The sequence below is a fragment of the Diadema antillarum genome, unplaced genomic scaffold, assembly GCF_040938485.1.
Source record: "Diadema antillarum isolate AM-2024a unplaced genomic scaffold, OU_Dant_1.0 seq00000973_RagTag, whole genome shotgun sequence".
NCBI lineage: Eukaryota > Metazoa > Echinodermata > Echinoidea > Diadematoida > Diadematidae > Diadema > Diadema antillarum.
Genome location: NW_027271815.1, coordinates 738,696 through 758,509, shown reverse-complemented (window position 1 = coordinate 758,509; position 19,814 = coordinate 738,696). Strand labels below are relative to the sequence as shown.

The following is a 19,814-nucleotide window of genomic DNA, read 5'->3' as shown; positions in this document are numbered from 1 at the left end:
GGGGAATAATATTATCCTTTTAATACTTAAGTAACAAGTCGAGGGAATGTGTACTATAAGAAAAAAAAAGACATTTTGTGAAATTCACTTTTTTTCCCCTTATATTGTTCCATGCATAAATCAGTAGTACCGCGTAGTCTTCTCATCCAGCAGTAACAGCAAAAAAACTTTTAAAATTCATAACTTTTGAACAGACTGTCCAATTTTCTTCAAATATCCACTGATATGTTCTACTGATATTGCTGCATTCACTTTAAAATCCACACACATATCAAGGTGACCTTGTCCTTCATGACAAGCAAAAAACTACACATGCCCCAGACATTGATTCAACCCAAGAAGTTTGATTTTCCAATTTCTATTCTAATCAATTTATCTATTTGTTTGGGTTATTGTTGTTGTTGTTGTTGTTGTTGTTTTTTCATTAAAAAAAAAAAAAAAATCCTCTCCCAGCGTAGCCATGTTTCACTTCCAGGGGACCAGCGAGATCTCTGTCAGTTGTTTTGTTCGGTTTTGTCTGTTCGTATGTTTGTTTTGTTTTTATTTATTTATTTATCTTTCATCATGGCAGTGTTTGTTGCATCCTGCCTGGAGGCAAAATGCATACATACAGCAGGAAACTGAAAAAACCCGACAGAGAGGCAGTCGTATACATGTTTTTGCATCGGGAAATTATGCCGCGTACTGTATGAAGTGCCTTGCTGAAGGCAACGACAGCCGAGACCATCGTGCATAGCAGATGCTGTCTTACAGTGCACCACCGCAGGCACCACACACTGCAACCCTGGATGTTTGGAACCGCCTGGATTTCAATATCATCCCAGCCACTTAAAGGCCACACTGCCCTCGTTTGGCAGTGCTCTCACTTACTTTTCTTTTCTTTGTGTCCAGAACAGTAACTACAAAGATGTACAATTAGACATTACATACAGTTTGGACATACTACATACGTAGAAGAATGCTATACAAAGCTTCCACTTTCCTTCAAGTGTTCAGTTACATACACTTTCACAAAGACAATCATCATACAAGTGCACATGAACAAACAACTAGCACAAAAAGGGGGAAAAAAGGACCTTTCCAATCTATAGCCCATGATTTCAACCGACAAAATTGTGGTGTGGTACAAAATGTATGTAAATGTGACAAACTGCAGTTGCCTGGTACTTCTACAAGGAGTTGTTGCAGTCCTACTGTAAATGTATATGTCTGTATCTATGCTGTTACTGTATACGCCGTTATTTTCGCGAGGGTTTAATTTTCGAGAATTTCGCGAATTGCAGTTGGATCGCGAATTTAACAACACGCGAAATTGTCTCCATGCGCTTTGTTGATAGAGCATTAACGTAAGTGTCGGCGTCGATTTGCGAAAACAACACCTCGCGAAAATGTCTATGACCTCGTCATTCGCGAAAATATCTGTACGCGAAAATAACGGCGTATACAGTATACTGTAAGGTCTACTACATGTACACTTGTAGATGTTGGAAAATTGTACACTGTATCATGAATTCATTTAGCTGGTCCCCACCAAGTGACAGCAGCAAATACATAATGTACATATTATATACAGTGTACATTAGCAAAAAAGTGCATAGAGTACCAGGTGTAAGAGAGACTCCAGAAACCAAATGATACACCTTTGCCATTAAGCACTCAACGATGCATACACTGTATGTAGTGAATGGCCGATCATGCATCGGCTCATGACAAGGCAGTCTCACTTGCTACATATCTTTGGAAAGATAACTGTGGTGTACATGTCACGTACTATTAAAGCCGGAAGCTAGGACCATTGATAAAATGAGTCATTCCAAAAAAACAAAACACATCAGAGCCATAGTCATGTCAAGTTTGTATGATCTGTACCATCTAAAAATATCTTATGTAATATGGCATTATATGAACACAATCCATATCACCCATTGAGAGTTTCACATACAATGTAGAATAAATAGAAACTCAGAGCTCTTTTGAACACGCCCTTTAAAAATATGATACCGTAGACAATATGCACACTTTGGACAGGAATCCGTATTTTCCCAATTGAAGGAAACTTTTCTTCCAAATGTGTACCATGGTACACCTTGCCCCAAACATGTATCGTAATCATACAACTTGCTGTACATATGATATGCTCTGTATCAAAATGTTGCAACCATAGAGTGAGATACAAATAATACTAAGTGCTGCAAATACAACTTTAATCTTTGATACTGGACACCCTTCTTTGCAGGACATTTCTTAGGTGATTCTGCGATCGACTCTTCTAATCTTTTGAGGTAGCTTAATTCTTTGTAAGCTCCTCTTCGACTGTATAATGTCTGCATCGTGCATTTATCCCTAATGGACCTCTAATCCCAAAGCTAGGAGACAAACACAAATCTTCTTTAGACACCTAATAGAAGCCTACTTTTTCTCCCGTGTAAAGCTTGTTTTTGGTAAGGACTGAGAAAGCTTTTAGATACAAATAATACTGTGTGATGGCATGGGGACATATATGGTCAGTTTTACGGTAAAGGGTGTAACTTTCAATTTTTAGCCTTTTGGCCCACCCTGAACACATAGATTTACAGATCTCAAAGATTTTTTCCCATGTGAGTCACCTTATGAGTAGCCACCTTGGGTAGCATAATCAGGTCCAGGTATTGATGCGTTTTGTTTTGACAGTCACATATGTACCCTAAAAATGACTATTTTGTTGCATTGAAATCTATATAACATTTTTGAAATGTTAATAATTTTCTACAGCAACTGCAGAGATCTAATTTTTTACGTTAAAAGCATAGTTGTATGGTCAATTGAAATGACCAAATTAGTTTGGTTTGTATCTGGCCCTTTATTTTAGAATACTATGACTTCAAATTTGGGGTTTCGGAGGCTTCATTTTCCGTTAACAATTGTTTACAAACTTTGATGGACAGTAATGATCAGTGGATGTGTTTTGGTTACTTTCTTTTATGCTGAAAATAGTAAGGTACAGCTAAACTTTAGACTTACATCAAAGTTTACTTGATTCTAGGAATATTTGAAATTTTGTGATAATTTTATTCCATCAAGTGAAATTTCCGTTAGCAGTTTTGAAGCCTCCGAGACAAAGTGTTTAGTCAAATAATATGAATATAGATAAGAGAAGCGACCTAATCTATATGTCAAAATGTAGGATATGGGGCCCTAACCTAATAGACCAAAAATAGTTAAGATCCGCCAAACTCTCTGAAAATAGGAGACAATACAAATTTTCCGTTAACACATGAAGCCTCCGAGACGCATGAAGCCTCCGAAACAGCAAAAACATCTAATTTGACATTTCTGATAAATTCTTTGAGTGTCTGCCCCAAATTATGCCATGAAATCATCAACAGACATGGACAGACAACAAAAATAATAAAAACATTATGATACTGCAATAATTTTTTGAGCTAATACATTTTATAGAGAAAAAGTGGTTTCGGAGGCTTCAAAAGGATGTTAACACTGCATTTTTGTGATTTTCTCTGGACAAAATCAAATTAGATTTATTGTTCACCCACCCAATGATCGCTTATGACATATCTAACGATATTTAATCACATTCAGTTTTCTGGCTGCTTTGTTTACTCACTAATATAGATTTACTATACGATTTACCTATTTCTCTTAAACAGTGCAGACGTGTCACACATAACTCACCTTTTCATTCAGCAATAAAATATTAGCAGATGAGGATGTTGCCCCACAAATATGTTTAAACAGTGTATATCAACCAAAAAAGACACAATTTACCCATCACTTTCTACATAACATACATGATTTTCATAAAAACATAAGGCATACCAGATTAATTTTCCAGATGTTTCGGAGGCTTCATTTTATGTTAACAGCATGTAAATGGAATGTTTTGATTACAATTTTGTAATTCTAAGTCTATCAAATAACTGTTTGGACTGAATGAGACTTAATGATTCCTCAAGCAAGGTGTAGATAGTTGTTTAAATGTATGAAAAGCATTTATTTTGTAGGTTTCCTTTTGAAACAATGGAACAGGCTAGATATTGTGAGTAATGAAAGTGACTTCCAGCTTGCGTGCATGCCCACATCATGCAACAGTAGTGCAACAAAGCAAGTAGTTGTGGATACATCAATGTTCTTAAGTTGGATAACTCATTTTTACTCTTGAGAGAAGTTGCAGTGTTGTGACCATATTTGTATCACTCTTTTGACTGGTTAGACTTTGATAATGAAGACCAAACAATTACTTGATTATTTAGTGTTAAATACACTTTTTCTTTTAAAGAACTGAACACTATTCCTGTCCTGAAGATTCAAGGACTTTAATATATGGTTATTCAAGAGGGAAGCATACACTTAACTAAGAAATATATTACTTTTGAATTTAAGGTTGTATCTTTTATGCATGATCCAGAGCAAATGGTGGAAAATACTTTTTGGATTTTTACACTTTTGACTCACTATCATCTGAGTGTAATAGTTTCGAAACACAATCTTTTACATGTCCATTTATAACCCATTGACAAATCCATTCCATTGTTACTCACATGGCATTTGTTTTTGCCATACTAAAATCTTTACTTTTTCAGCTTTCCATTTCTTAACAAGTTCTTTGGCTTTCATTTCCAATACTTATTTGGAGGAAAATAATTAATCAATAAATTTGTGATTGGATTTGAAAATAGCTAACATCTTGCAGATTATCATTTCTGTGGTGTGACTTGGATCACAGGGTACTGTTTTGGAATTATGACATTTGATTACTTCATTCAGACAGGTTTTCATATCAATCTGTATGTCAGATCTGAGGCATGCAAGGTGCAACACAATCTTGATACTATACCCTATTTTCCATACTTTATCATGCTGGCAGTGCTGCCACATGCTGCCACTTGACTATTTTTGATTAAACAAAATGTAACTTGTGTTACGAAACATCTCTTCGCATACATGTGTGAGACTCTGCGACATGTTTGCGGATGTAGTTCTCAGTGCAGTAAATGGACAGTAATGGTTGAGATAGGATTGTTTATAAATGACATATAGACCTCTACTTATAAATAGCCTGTTGCCATGGGGTACATGTAGTTTCCATGGGTGGGTGACTGGAGAAGTTATGTTCACGAAGAACAATATTGAAATGATTGAAATCTTTATAATCTGTTTAGTCCTGGCTTTTCTGGAAAAAGTTACAAGCCCCTAACTATTTTGAAATTCAAAAGGTTAAAACTGTAGTCTGTGGGTTTATATACTATTTAAAACAAACTTGTGGGTTTCTAAAAAACTTAGATATTTAAACACATTTGCTGCTTTTTAATTTTTTGCTAAAAAGGTTGTCATTTTTAGAAACAGTAAAAGTTCTGTTAGCAATTTCTCAATGCGTACCTTCAAAAACAGGCCTCCTAGCTGTCACAGGAGTCACACAAACTGGAATTTTATAAAATAACTATAAAAAAAGAAGCCTTTGAAGAATTAAAAAAAAAAGAAAAAGAAAATGATATGAAACAGGGGTGACTTGTATACCACCGAAAAAGAAAGTAAAATTCTAACTATCATATATTATACGGAACTATACATTTGGTCAACATTTTTTTTTTTTTATTCAAATTCGTACACAGTCATGGGTAGGGTATGTACATTTATCTTTTCAACAGGCGATTCAAAAAGATGACTGGGATCTTGACCATTTCAATTTCTATTGAGCTCCATGATAATATCACCAATATATTGATTATTCCAACTCCATTTTGATGATGACAGTTTGATGATGACCCTTACATGGAATGGCTGATCAGTGTTTAAGATTGCTGTTCTATGACCATGATCACTGCATTTGATAGCTATAGTAGGGGATATCAGGCATGGTCATATGCAAAAGAATGTTTATACACATTTTTTCCCCTTTCTATATTTTACAATGCCACACATTTTGTATATTGTTGTAATCTAACTGTCATGCCATCACATAGTCTATTTTCTATCCCTTTCTCATCAACAGTTGAAATTGATTTCACATGTATATAAAACAATTATGATGGGTGGTTTATGTCAATATACATCACACAAACTGCACTTATAAAGCAAGCAAACATAATCTTTGCATTAAGTCTATAGCTACAGTTCTAACTCATTGAAAGTAATTCTTACTGCATTATGATGAAAAGTTTGACAAATGCATACAGCTGTACATGTGTGTAGCCTGATCATGTTCTGCACTGCCAAAGTCATGGATATGCAAATACAGTGTACAACTGAGCATAAAGATTTAAAATATTTTTCTTTGTCTCTTAACATATATGTTGGAAAGTCTTTTTTCTGCATACAAATAAATACTATTTTACATGTTACAGCATTGTTAGTTATTTGGAAACAATCAACTGCATTAATGTACTTCATATCACCTTAAAATGGACCATTTTTGCATGTTAACAGTCATGATGAAGCCTCCGAAACATGCGTTGCTGCTAACTTTAAGCCGCAAATAAAAAAAAGAAAAAAAGATGTTCCTAATCAGTGTACTTTTATTGCTACTGTTGCAGTTTCCTTTAGAATCATATTGCCTCATGTAATGTCATAAATTCAAACTGAGCATTGCTCAAAGTGTACACGGTTTGTTATTCACTTTTGTGAAAGCCAATTTCCTTCTAATAATAAGTACATTTTGTATGAAGGGTAAACATTATGCACTGCCATAAAATGTACATCTGTATACTGTTATTCACATTTTATTGATGCCTTGTTGTTATTCTAGCATGTAGTGATAGTTGCTTACTGTAGTTTTCTTATTCTGAGTGAATACAGGACTAGAACTTTGTGTTAGCAGTTTTGAAGCCTCCGAAACACACTAGTTTGTTAACTGAAGCCTCCGAAACTCACAAGTCTGAAAATTTCAACTTTGTCAAAAATAATCAAATTTCTTTGGGATTTGGGTTGATAAATGTTTGTTACCAAGAGATAATTTAGGGCTATGTTTAGAGTGGCTCTTGCTTCTAGAACATTCTTTTAACTTAAAGATAATTTGTCAGGTACCATTTTTACCTTGGAATTTGAAGTTCACATCCAAATAATTGCAAGAGCGAATATCTGTTGGGGGAAAAGTGTTTTGATATTTCAAATATATGTTCACAGCAAATGAAAAGTTGTATTACCTCCACCATTTATCTTCATTTGGTTGCTGTGGGTGATCAAAACATTCTTGTTGTTTTTACCTAAATTTATCTAAAATTCCATAATAGTCACTTCATTTTTCATATTTAGCCTAAGAATTAAGCTCTGGAATGACAAAATATTGAAAATATAGACATTCCTATATAAAAGAAAGGCAAAGATAAAAATGGAAACACAACTTTAATTTTTGACCCTTGCCACATCAAAGTTCCCTTATAAAAATCTTAGGTTGCGGCAAGCTTGCAGCAAGCTTGCGGTAAGCTTGCGGCAACCTTAATTAGCTTGTATTAAAGAGTGCAAGCTTGCGCATGCTTATTGCCATCTTACTGCAAGCATGATACAAACTTGGCATCCCCTGGTAAGCTTGCTGCAAGCTTGCGGTAAGCTTGCGGCAAGCTTGCGGTAAGCTTGCAGCAACTTACCATTAGCTTGTGGACGATTGCAAGGTCGCAGATATGATTGCAAAAATAATCGCAAGCTTGTAGATTGTGTCGCAAGCTTGCAGATAAGTTTGCAAGACCATATGAAAGCTGTGCAAGCTTATGACAAGCTTGCGGTGAGACAACTAACAGCTCTGCAAGCTGGCCGTAAGCTTGCAAGTAATGCAGAAATCTCCGCAAGCTTACCACAAGCTTGCAGGCCATTATCAGAATTTCTGTGAGCTTGTCGCAAGCTTGCAGGTTGTTAAAGAAAACTCCTCAAGCTTACTTAAGCTTGTGAACTGTGATCAAAATCTTTGCATGCTTGCTGCAAGCTTGCGGGTTAGAACTTCGCAAGCATGCAAAATGCAGTCAAAATCTTCGTGAGCTTGTCCCAAGCTAAAGCTTGTGGGTAAATTGTTAGAGCAAATTCTGCAACCTTACCGCAAGCTTACTGCAACTGTATGGCCACAATCAAAATCTTTGCAAGCTTGTCGCAAGCTTATAGGTTAATTGATAGAGAAAATTGCCTGGTGCCCTCTCAGTTACAAAAAAGAAAGTTACTTTGTTCACTCTGAAATTCAAAATGGCGGTTTGACTGTTTCTGTGTGCAGCTTAGATTTAAGGACAATAATTCTGTTAAAGGTATGAAATTGATTAATACTATTATAACTAACTGCATGCATTAACATGCTGAATAACTTCACCATATTTTCATTCCCCATAAACCTCAATAATCTACACATTTTAACAAAGTAATCATAGTAACTTCCCCTAAATGTGCAATACAGTCCCACCCATTGTAATTTGTGTGTGTATTAACAGGTATTTTTATTGTTACATATAACTCAATACCGGTACATTCTGCATACCTCTTTTTTTTTTAATAGTAAAATAAATGAATGTATAACAGATTTGAGTGTATTATTTATACTTCATCCTTTTTTTTTTATGTTTCACTTTTGTGCAAATTTCAATTAAATTTCCTAATTGTATCCCCCGAACAGAGTTCGGAGGATACTATGGATTTGGCCTCGTTGCACCGCTGCGTCCGCTGCATCCGCGTCCGCCACAGAGATTTTCTTGTGAGAGCGCTCTACTGGCTGCAGTTCTTTGTAGATCATCTTCAAATTTGGCATGAAGGTGTATTATGGTACAACGAAGATGTCTGTTGTTTCTGGTGATGGCGCCCTCGCTTGTTCTGTCTTTATACATGAAAATAAGGTCAATTTAACAGGGTCTGCTTGTGTGTGCAACGTACGCTGGCCTTGTTTCTTGACCGATTTTTTTTTTCAAATTTGGTAGGCCTATGTATTAATGTATCATAGTCAAATCTATACACCTACGTGTATACCTATTGATAATGCTGCCCTCACTGTTCCACCTTTTACAGGGTCAAAGGTCACCCTGATCATGTCAAAATTTGCAAATGTGCTTATATATGCAATAACTTGATTGTTACTCAACGGATTTTATTCAGACTTGCTAAGGAGGTGTATGGGTGGTCATTCTACATGAAGGACACAACAGTTTGTGGTGATGGCGCCCTCAGTGTTCCGACTTGGATGCCATGTCACATTTCTTGTGTGTGCTCTATCAGCCACATTTCTTATCAGATTTTCTTCAAATTTGGCAAAAAGGTGCATCATAGTGAAATCAAGGTGCCTATTGTTTTTGGTGGTGGTGCCCTCGCTTGTTCCGTCTTTATACATGAAAAGGTAAATTCAACAGGGTCTGCTTGTGTGTGTGATGCTGGCCTTGTTTCTCGACCGATTTTTTTCAAATTTGGTATGTAAAGGTATCATAGTCAAATCTATACACCTATACCTACAGTGTATTGATAATGCTGCCCTCACTGTTCTAGCTTTTACAGGTTCAAAGGTCACCCTGACCATGTCAAAATTTGCAAAAATGCTTAAATATTCATGCAATGACTTGATCGTTACTCACTGGATTTTACTCAGACTTGCTATTTTAAAGGAGGTGCGGGTGGTCAATCTACATTGTACATGAAGGACACATAACAGTTTGTGGTAACAGCGCCTTCAGTGTTCCGACTTGGAGGCCATGTCACATATCTTGTATATGCTCTATTCGTAAGCTATTTAGAAGCGACATTTCTTGTCAGATTTTATTCAGGCTTGCTATGGAGGTTTTGTGGGGGGTTATTCTAGGTACCGGTAACAAAAGTTTTCATTGACAGCGTCCTCATTGTTCCAACTTTTAAGGATATGTCATAATATATTTCTTGTATGTGCTGTATGGTACTACATGTAACCTCAATTCTTATGGGATTTAATTATTCAGACTTGCTAAGGATCGGTAAACGAATGATCATTGTACATGTACATGTAGGACACAACAGCTTGTGGTGGTGGTGCCCTCAGTGCTCCAACTTAGATGCCAGTCACATTTCTTGTGCATGCTCTATCAGCCACATTTCTTGTTGAATTTTGTTCAAACTTGCTATTGAGGTTTATGGGGAGTTATTCTAGGTAACAAAAATGTTCATTGCCAGTGCTCTCATTGTTCAAACTTTTATAGGATGACATGTTATATTCCTTGTATGTGCTATATACCAGCCTCATTTCTCGTCAGATTTTATTGTATCCTGCGACAGTTGCCATATTATACAACATTCTGGCCTAAAGTAATCCAGATGGGGAATGGGAGATTGGTTCAGGGGATACAATGTATGTGAAGAGTTGTTCGCAAAAACCGATAAGTCCATATTTACCAAATGGAGATATTTGCGATTAAAGGTCAAGAAAAATAAAGAGAATAATAAGGAAATTTTTGCTTCTTTTGACCGTAACTTCAAAAATGTACCTTTATATGTAAGGACCAATATATCATTTTAAGGGTATAATTTGTACTTTATAACAGAAACCGTACTTCAAAATCTTCAAAAATGGACTTATCGGTTTTTGCGAACAAACTCTTCAAGTGCTCGAACGGGTCTCCTGTGCGAGTGCTCTATAGTAATCAAATTTCTTAATTTCTTTAAAAAACTAAGCTTGCAAAGGCTTGCGACAAGCTTAGCAGCAAGCATTCCGCGAACTGGTGGCATATCACACAAGGTTGCAAACTCCCTGCAAGCTTGCAGGTCAGCTAGCCCTGCAAGGTTGCCAGAAGTCAATACACAAGGCTGCAAATTTGCAGGTCAGCTACCAGTAGCCCTGCAAGGTTGCGGCAAGCTAATATGCAAGGTTTCAAACTTTGTGCCAGCTTGCAGGTCAGCTAGCCCTGGAAGGTTACAGCAAGCTAGCATGTTAGGTTGCGGCTGCTCATTTGAATATTTGGAACCCTGCAAGCTTGCCGCAAGCTTGCCACAGACTGGCCCGCAAGCTTGCAGCGAGCTAGCCAGCAAGCTTGCGGCAAGCTAAAAACTTTGTGCAAGCTTGCAGGTATGTGAGCTAGCCCTGCAAGGTTGCAGCAAGCTAGTATGCAAATTTGCAGCAGCTCATTTAAATATTTGGAACCCTGCAAGCTTGCTGCAAGCTTGCTGCAAGCTTGCCACAGGCTGGCCCGCAAGCTTGCAGTGAGCTGGCCAGCAAGCTTGCGGCAAGCTAAAAACTTTGTGCAAGCTTGCAGGTATGTGAGCTAGCCCTGCAAGGTTGCAGCAAGCTAGTATGCAAATTTTCGGCAGCTCATTTAAATATTTGGAACCCTGCAAGCTTGCTGCAAGCTTGCCGCAAGCTTGCCGCAAGCTTGCCGCAAGCTTGCCAAGATCTGGCCCGCAAGCTTGTGGCAAGCTAATCCGCAAGCTTGCGGCAAGCTTGCGAGGCATGCTTTACAGATTTGTATAAGGGTTACACCCTTTACTGTAAAACTGACCATATATATATATACGTTAAATATATATATATATATATATTTTTTTTTTTTTAAGGTTTTGTAAAAGTTGGGTAGAGAAAAGTCCAAATAAAGGGAAAGGTTTAGCATTAAATGATATTAATTTTCACTGTGGCAGTGTCATCTACAACAGTGTACATGTACAACTGATCTCTATTTTGAGAATCAAACCATGTGTCTCAGTGTTCTGCTTTGCAAGCAGACATACTCAAATGTAGACCTACATATAAATTTTCATGATTAATTAGCCTGTTGAAGACGAGTCCCGAGAATACTCGGGCAGGTGTCTATAACATGGGAAATGCTTGTTGTAGCAAAATCTGTCCGTCCTCAATGGGTTAACTTGATTCATCATGTGCTGAAGGGGTATCTACAGTGTAGGTATACTGTATGCCTCCGAACCATGGTCTGGCTTATACCCTGATTTCTGAAGATCTATGATTACATGAGGACTGACCTTTCAGTAACCCCAGCTGGATATGAAAATATCGCATAATACATATACCTGAAGCAGAATTACTGACAGCGTGCTATCTAATATGCTACTTTGGATAACACACACACACACACACACATACACACAAAAAACAAACAAAACAAATGGGGAGGGGGGGGGGGGGTATTCCCTTGAAAAATCGCTAAAAGCTTTTTGTTTGCTGAACTAGGCCTCAGAAGGCCATATCATTTTGAGATTTAATGAAATCTTCATCGTACCGGAGAATTTTCTCCATCCAGCAACATCATATTGATCATGTGTCACCTTTAGTGCACTGTACTATGCATCCAGAATCTGTTTACAGTACATCTCTCCATCTTTATACATGATTTTAGTTTCTGATCGTATGTAATACAAACATAGAAAATTGGCAAGGGGGTGGGATGCTGAAGCGTGCACTTTAAAGGTTTGGATCGCGCATTAATATAACCCCACTGAAGCAAATTTTGTATTTTGGACAACTAAGAACATTAAGTTCTAATTAGAACTGACTAAACTCATAAAAGCCGCACAAAATAAGAAAAAAAAAAAGAAAATAAAGAAGCAGATATGAATAAGTACATCAATTCACGGCATGCAGTATGCATTCACTGTGTTCTTCTATTAATGTGTGTTGCCAGTATTACATCTTGTAGATTGAGCTACAAATTGAGCAGCATAAACAGAGTTTTGAAATGCTGCTATGCCAGCAATCGATTATATGTAAAACAATTCTCAACTTTGCTACAAAGACACACTAACCATGTAAAGTAAAAAAATTATGGTAAAAATACACCATAAACTATTACAAAAATGCAGTTTCTGGGACCTACATCTTTAACAGATTAAGTGTAGGGATATTCTATGCAGCATTTACATTGTATTTATATGGCAGACACCTCACTGAAGAATGCCAGCCCAAAAAAAAAAATGTCTTGATGTGTTACATGTCGTGTAGAAATCACCTACAAATCCCGTCATATTTCCCCACCCACAATCAAATGTCATCTCTTGCGAATCCCCAATAAAAATCAGAACACAGTCCCATACATGAGAATTACTGGTGGGCTGGGTTTCTCCAGCATTTACCCTTTTGAAAGAATTACATAATACCCTACAATAAACTACCTGCACATGTTTCTTACGTGTCAACCGCAAGGAAAGTTGTATCAGAAAAGCAAGGACACTTCTGCATTGCAACAAGTAAATCTGTACAAAGTATGTCGTTTTTCTTTGAAAAAAGGATGCTGCTACCAGCAGCACAGGAGGTATTGTTGCTGGTTACAAGTCAAACAGGAAGCCTATGTAAATGCTTTGACGCTATAAAGGCTCTAGTTTACGAAGTGAAAGCAGTGATAATCCTGAAAAAAGTCAGTCTGGCCATGATGAGAACTTCCAAGAGAGCAATAGGCAATTTTCGTTGCAGGGAAAAGATCACATTACAAGGGAATTTGCACTTTCAATTTTGTCTGTTTTGTTCAAAAGTTTCACTGATTTACAGATTTTCCCTGTACTTCACACATCCTTACCAACATTTATTCAAAAAACAAATTATTGCAAACACTTGTTTGTTAGATGTGTTTAGCCATTTATGTGAGTGATAATAATAATAATAATAATTGCATTTATATGGCGCTTTATACTGACGTTTCTAAGCGCACTTTGCTACTCATACAAATACAAATAGACTAGAAAACACAATAACATTAACAAAATTAACGTTAACAGTAACAAAAGAAGAAGAAAGAAAAGAAAAGAAAAGAAAAATACATGTGATACAATGGTCCAATAATTGATAACTGTGTGCGCCTCCAGAAAAAAAAAAATTACAGCTGATTAAACAGGTGAGTTTTAAGAAGAATTTTAAATGATTCGACAGATGAGGCATTCTGAACATAAAGAGGGAGTTTATTCCAAAGAGTGGGAGCAATGGAAGAGAAGGCTCGGTCACCATAACGGGTTTTTGTACGTGGGCCATGAAGTAATTGGAGAGAGGAAGATGAACGGAGGGGTCTGGCAGAAGAGGAGGAGCGGAGAGAGACTAGGTTTTGAAGATATATGGGTGCAAGATTACGTGTGATTTTGTACGTCAGAAGTAGGATCTTGAAAGTAATACGAGTGATGATGTCTCTTCTTTCGACAAAGCCAGAATATAAACCAGAAACATTCGCGGCACGAAACTTTCACAAATTGGAGCCGACAGCCATTTTATACACAGCATGAAATTTCTGTGAATTGCCACTGGCATTTTATGTATTGTGTAGAAAAAAATAAAACTTTTGCATACATCTTAATTCTGTGAATAGTGGCTCCTCGCAAAATTTGCTAAAGTTTCATGCATGCAAAAATTTCTAGTTTTACAGTAGTTACCTTCTTGATGTTAGCAGCGTACTGTTTGGCGGCAATTTTCTCCACCGTATTCTCGAAGCCGAAGAAGGACTTGACCTCGAGGCTGGCTGTCTGCTCAAAACATGTCCAGTTGGGGTTGTCTGGGTGTACCTATTAAAAGAGATTTAAAACAAGAAACTCCAATCAAGAAATCATATTTCACCACAGGTCCACGCTGTACTCGACAATCCTCTTGGTATCATAACAGTATTTCTTTCATTTGTGTGACTTACTGTATTCATTATTTCCAACGCTGCACACTGGCAATGGTCCGACGGTCCCTGACCAGTAAAATCATTGTCGCACCAGTAACTTTTTCAGGAATGGACCAATAAAATATGGAAAAATTGGGTACCTCACTGGTCTGACAGAAAGGTCGGACCAGCTAGTAGAAAAAATGGGTTAGTGTGCAGCCCTGAAATATCAATTCAATTTCATTTTTTTAATTGAATCCTATTTGCTTCGTTTCTGTGTCTTTGGTTTACCATTCCTCATTGCAGGTGAAAACTCGCGATATTAGAAAAATCGCGAAGTTACGGTGAAAGTTGCCTAGCAACTCTCGCAAAACTATCTCCCCAAAAATCGCAAGACGGAGTGCGATTTTTCTACCTTCGAGCGAAACTTCACAAGGAGTTTTGCAATGAGATCGCACGCAGCGAAATATTGCGATATTACTCACGTGACTTCCATATCTGCTTTACCCCCATAGAGCTGCATTTACATACAGCTCTATGTGTACTGTATGCGACATTTCAGTTTCGCGCGAACCAAAGAGCATGCTGGGAATGATCGAGCGAGTAAACTGGGCATGCTCAGTACGTCATGAAAGATCACGATTTTTGGCACCGGAGCTAACTTCGCGATGTTTACCTGCCAATGTGGACACAAAGGTAAAACATCGTGAATTTTCATATTGCGATTTTTTGCAATGAGAATGGCCCTCATGTATAAAGGTAAACAGTTAGTTTGACTGGCAGTAGATGCAGCTGCAGCCGCACAACTGAGTGTCAGATAGAATCCCTGCATTAATTTTAAGATACTACACATATCCCCATGTAGTCTCATCTCAAATTGATGCATTTACATACGGACTTGAGTGGGGTTGAGTAGGTAGCTTTAGTATACTTGATGTTTCTGAAAACATGGCCAACGGCATCATTACTGATCCATGCTGTAGACTTCAATCAGCCACTTGAGATGATCTTTTTTTAGTTAATACACCATTGCCAGACCCCATGCACTTAAAACAAAATATGACATGTCTAGATGTCTACTCAAGTCAGCAAAATCATCATGCTGTACATGATTCGGTCACAATGTTCCACAAAAGCATCGACATCAGGGTTTACTGAGAGAAATGGGGTTAATTGATTTTTTTAAGGTAATCTCCCTGAGCGGCGACGATCAAAGCAGATGGTGATTAATATCTCATTCTTTGGAGTAATCATTCCACACACTTTTATTGCTCCTGCATCGCGATTATGAGATAGAAGACAATCAGGCATCGATCTCGCGGTATATAGTCCCTAATTGCAGCTAATGCATCCGACAATGCTCATCGTAAATTTTTTTCGGGTCACCGCGCTTCCACAAGGAAATACACGTGACGATAGCAGAGAGGAGCTGTATGCACGAACAGTATGCTTGCGAGCATACGTGCCACACACGATAGTAGGCTCAATACTTAAAAATCTTCAAACTGGATAATATTCCATGATTTCGAATCATATGAAGGTGGAGGGCGGAGGGCATACAAAAATTTATTTTTGAGGGGGTAAAAAATTCGCCTCTTTACTTTTCACTATATATGATGGAATCTGTGCAGGATGTTCATATCTGCACTAGACGTACATTGTATCTACCATAGTTCTATAAATGCCCAACAACATCGGGGAATTCCTAATTCTCATGGTGTGCTTTGCATAATGTCTCTTGGATCTTTGATAACAAAAAAGACCGATGTCATGCTGCAAGAAATGCCTTCATTTTTCTAGTGTTTTCACAAATTTGGAATGAAAAAAAATGGAACAAAAGGGTCAAACATCTCAATTTTTGTTGAAAATCATGCTAATGATTTATTGCACATTTCTTTATCTATAAAATGTGTGTAGTGATCTTCCTTTTCTCTTTCACACTTTCTCCTTTTCTCTGTTGAGAATTGTGGTGGAGAAAGGGAAGTGAAAATTAAAATGTATTTTTAATATATGTTGTTTTACAATATTTACTTCTACTGCAGCTAAAGAAACAGAGTGATACCCCCCCCCCCTGCAAATAATGAGTTTCTTATTATCTCCAGCAACTTTAATCATGGAAGGATCCTTCCTCTGAGGCACAATCTATAGAGGAACGATGTATATTGACTTCTCATGGAATTTCCCCACCTCCCAATTATTTCCACTCAGTCGGCGATGCATTCTCCATCGCCAAGCCTACTTGGTGATTTTCCCCGACATTCCACGAAGATGCTCCAATGACCTAGTTGCACACTTTATATCTCTACTTGCTCGTGTCCTTCTGCATTGAATGTTTTCTTTGGATCTCGTGAGCGCAATCAAATCCTGTTGCTGTGTACACCTTCAAGATTTTTACACTTGTGCATTTGAGGTTTGTTTGTTTCTTTCTCTCTTTCCCCTCTTTCTTTTGGCTGTTGCCGTCGTCGACCACCACACAGTACAGCCAGAGATTGACAGCGCAAGCTGAAATTAACCCTTTCCGTGCCAGGGACTTTTAAAGACAGTGTGTGCAATGCTATAGGGTTTTCTGTGACAGTATAGGCACTCAACGCACACAAAGGATTTTTATTAAAAGACTGACCCTGAGAGCCGTTGGCAATCTCCGGCAGCCGATCAGCAAACAACCAAAATAGCCTTCAACAAATGACCGAAATTATTTCACGTACAAAAAAAAGAGAGAGAGAGAAAAAAAAAAAAAAAGATGAAAAGCAATCTGTGATGTAGTGAAGATGTTCATATCAAAGTGTCATCACAATTTACTTTTATAGCTAGTGAGCAGGGTGCCGCAAATGCAATATTCATCTGTACTGCGGTGGACATGTCCATCACAGAGATATATGACAACATCATCTGTGGGAATCAGGGTTTTTACCAGCTACACTTGTACTACATGTACAATGTATGTGCTGGTCTTGTGCAATTGTGCTACCTACACAGCAATGAATCCCTGCTACAAACTCAAACTGTAAATACGAGGTGAAAATTGCTTACCGACACTTACTGTATAATTGAGAGTTAAAATTTCAAATGAATTGACAAATACACTGTAGAAGCAGGTTCTTCAAAGATAAACACGTGCAATATTTGCAGAAGTGAAGAAAATATTGATGTACAGAGCATATGACCAGTCCACCAGAAATAACAGGAAATCTATCTCATAATACATACAATGTTACTGCTACCCCATGGGTAGTTTGAAGCAGCTCTGTGAATAAGTCAAACTTGTAGGGGAAATTCTCATTGAAATTTATGTGTTGTTGTACTACATTTGATACCAGCCCTACAACATAAACCGAGTCTAAAAACATTCAGCACTACAGTTTTATATGTACTGTGTGTACAGCTATTAAAGTATAACATCAATTTTATCAACTTTAAATATTCAAAGTTGAAGCTGCTAAAAAACAAACAAAATAATGGAAATTTATATGTGTGATACTTTCAATATTCTTCAAAATATTTCTTGCAAATGTAACGCATGCAGCATCACTGGAAAGACTTTAATAGTATTTTTCTCTATTTGATGATTACCTTTAATGCTTTAAATACACTGTACTTTGAAAATGGCATTCTGTTTTTGCATTCATACTCTTCATATTATGATATGTATACTAATGCATGCATGTGTGTATTATGTGTGTATGTTTGGAAGTACAATGTACAGCATTACGAATACGCATGTACTGTACATTGCATACAAACTACACTGTAACAGAGAATAATTTATTGCAAGGATGAATTCCTTGGACAACCTCTACAGCCTTGGACAAACAATATTTCTTTTATGAACACTGGTGATGCATCTGGGAAGATAGTGCATCCACGATGAGTTGCATGAGCTACATCACACAATGTACAATGTACGTTGTAGCCTGTGGGTAGAAGAATCAATTTTGTTTCATGTACTTCTGCACCCGCCTATATATGTACTTGTTTTTGTTTTTTCTTTAAATAATTTCTAATGGTCTGTTTCTCTTCAGGTAGATCCTGAGGCATCACATGATGGTACTTATAATATCATCAGCTGAGAACAAGAAGGGCGCTATTACCTTTTAAGATCTGAGCGTAAGTAAAAACAAAACAATAAATTTTCATGAAATAAAAAGCTTACTTTATAAAATTATAATCAAAAGTTGATAGATTTACAATGTACATTGTATAACTACATTGTTCTAATTATCAGAAAAAAAAATAGCACCCTTGTGGTTTTGATTGAGAACATTTTACTGAAAATGGAAATAATTAAAAATTGACACCATAATAAAGAGGAGATAAAGCTCTTCAGCATGATACCTATAATTCAATACTCCCTCAAATTGCAATAATGCCCTTCTGGCTCTCAGCCAATGATACTTGAACTCAATCTGTAGACCACAGGCCATTAATATCAAACTCTTGGATAGTCGACACTGTTACTGAGTATAGAAAACTGTCAGCAGGTACTTGTACACCATCTTTTGCTGGTCTACATGCTGACCAGCAAGTTTGACAGCACTGCGCATCTGCCAATGTGTACTATATTCAAGCATCAATAATATTGCTCGTATCGATAAAACATGCACACTTGAATTTATAAAGTGAGTCTTGCTGCCAAGCTAAAAGGCTCCCCCTCCCACCTTTTTTTTTTTTCATCCTCTGTTGTTGTTCATTCATTTCATGAACTACTGGCATCAGTTTCAACATCAGTTGCACTGGTCTGACCAAAAAAAAAAAGTTTATACAATGTTCAGGTACTCGCAGAATAATCCTAACATGAAAAGCTGTCTGTTGCATGGACAGTGTGATTGGTTCTTGACATTTATTCTGACAGGCGCTAGTGCTCAATATCAAATGCTAGTAGCTGTAGTGTAACACTAAAATCAACTGCTATCATATCACTGTACATCGATGAAAGTTATGGCCAATCCGTGTTGGTTTATGCTATCACCAGCAATCGCACTGTACTGTGGCAACATTGACAACACATTTCCAGTGTTTTCAATGCTGCAATGATATATGCATTCATTATACGTACAGTTCATTTGAAAACACATTGTACTTCAATGTTTTCTTCTGAGTTTTCAGAAGCATTGTGATGGAAATGTGTTTGTAATCAACACCAGGGCCCTGTTTCATGAAGAATTATAATTGATTATGTAGTTGATTTTTGTCATAAGTCTATGGCAACCTGTAAGGTAAGGGAATTTACAATCGATTATATCTTTTGATAAAACGGGGCCCAGTATTGGTGCACATTAAAACACATTACACAATTGCACTCCAATCACAGTATTAGGCCAAAAAAAA

General features: G+C 37.2%; 1 protein-coding gene across 1 annotated transcript in view; it reads right to left on the bottom strand.

The window, feature by feature from the left end:
• Positions 1-19,814, bottom strand: part of LOC139742023 (SEC14-like protein 1) — a 74,613-nt gene that overhangs the window by 34,007 nt on the left and 20,792 nt on the right. The window contains exon 4 of the mRNA XM_071652585.1: positions 14,278-14,406. Within this exon, the coding sequence (XP_071508686.1) occupies positions 14,278-14,406 (129 nt within the window). The remainder of the gene's footprint in view (positions 1-14,277; positions 14,407-19,814) is intronic.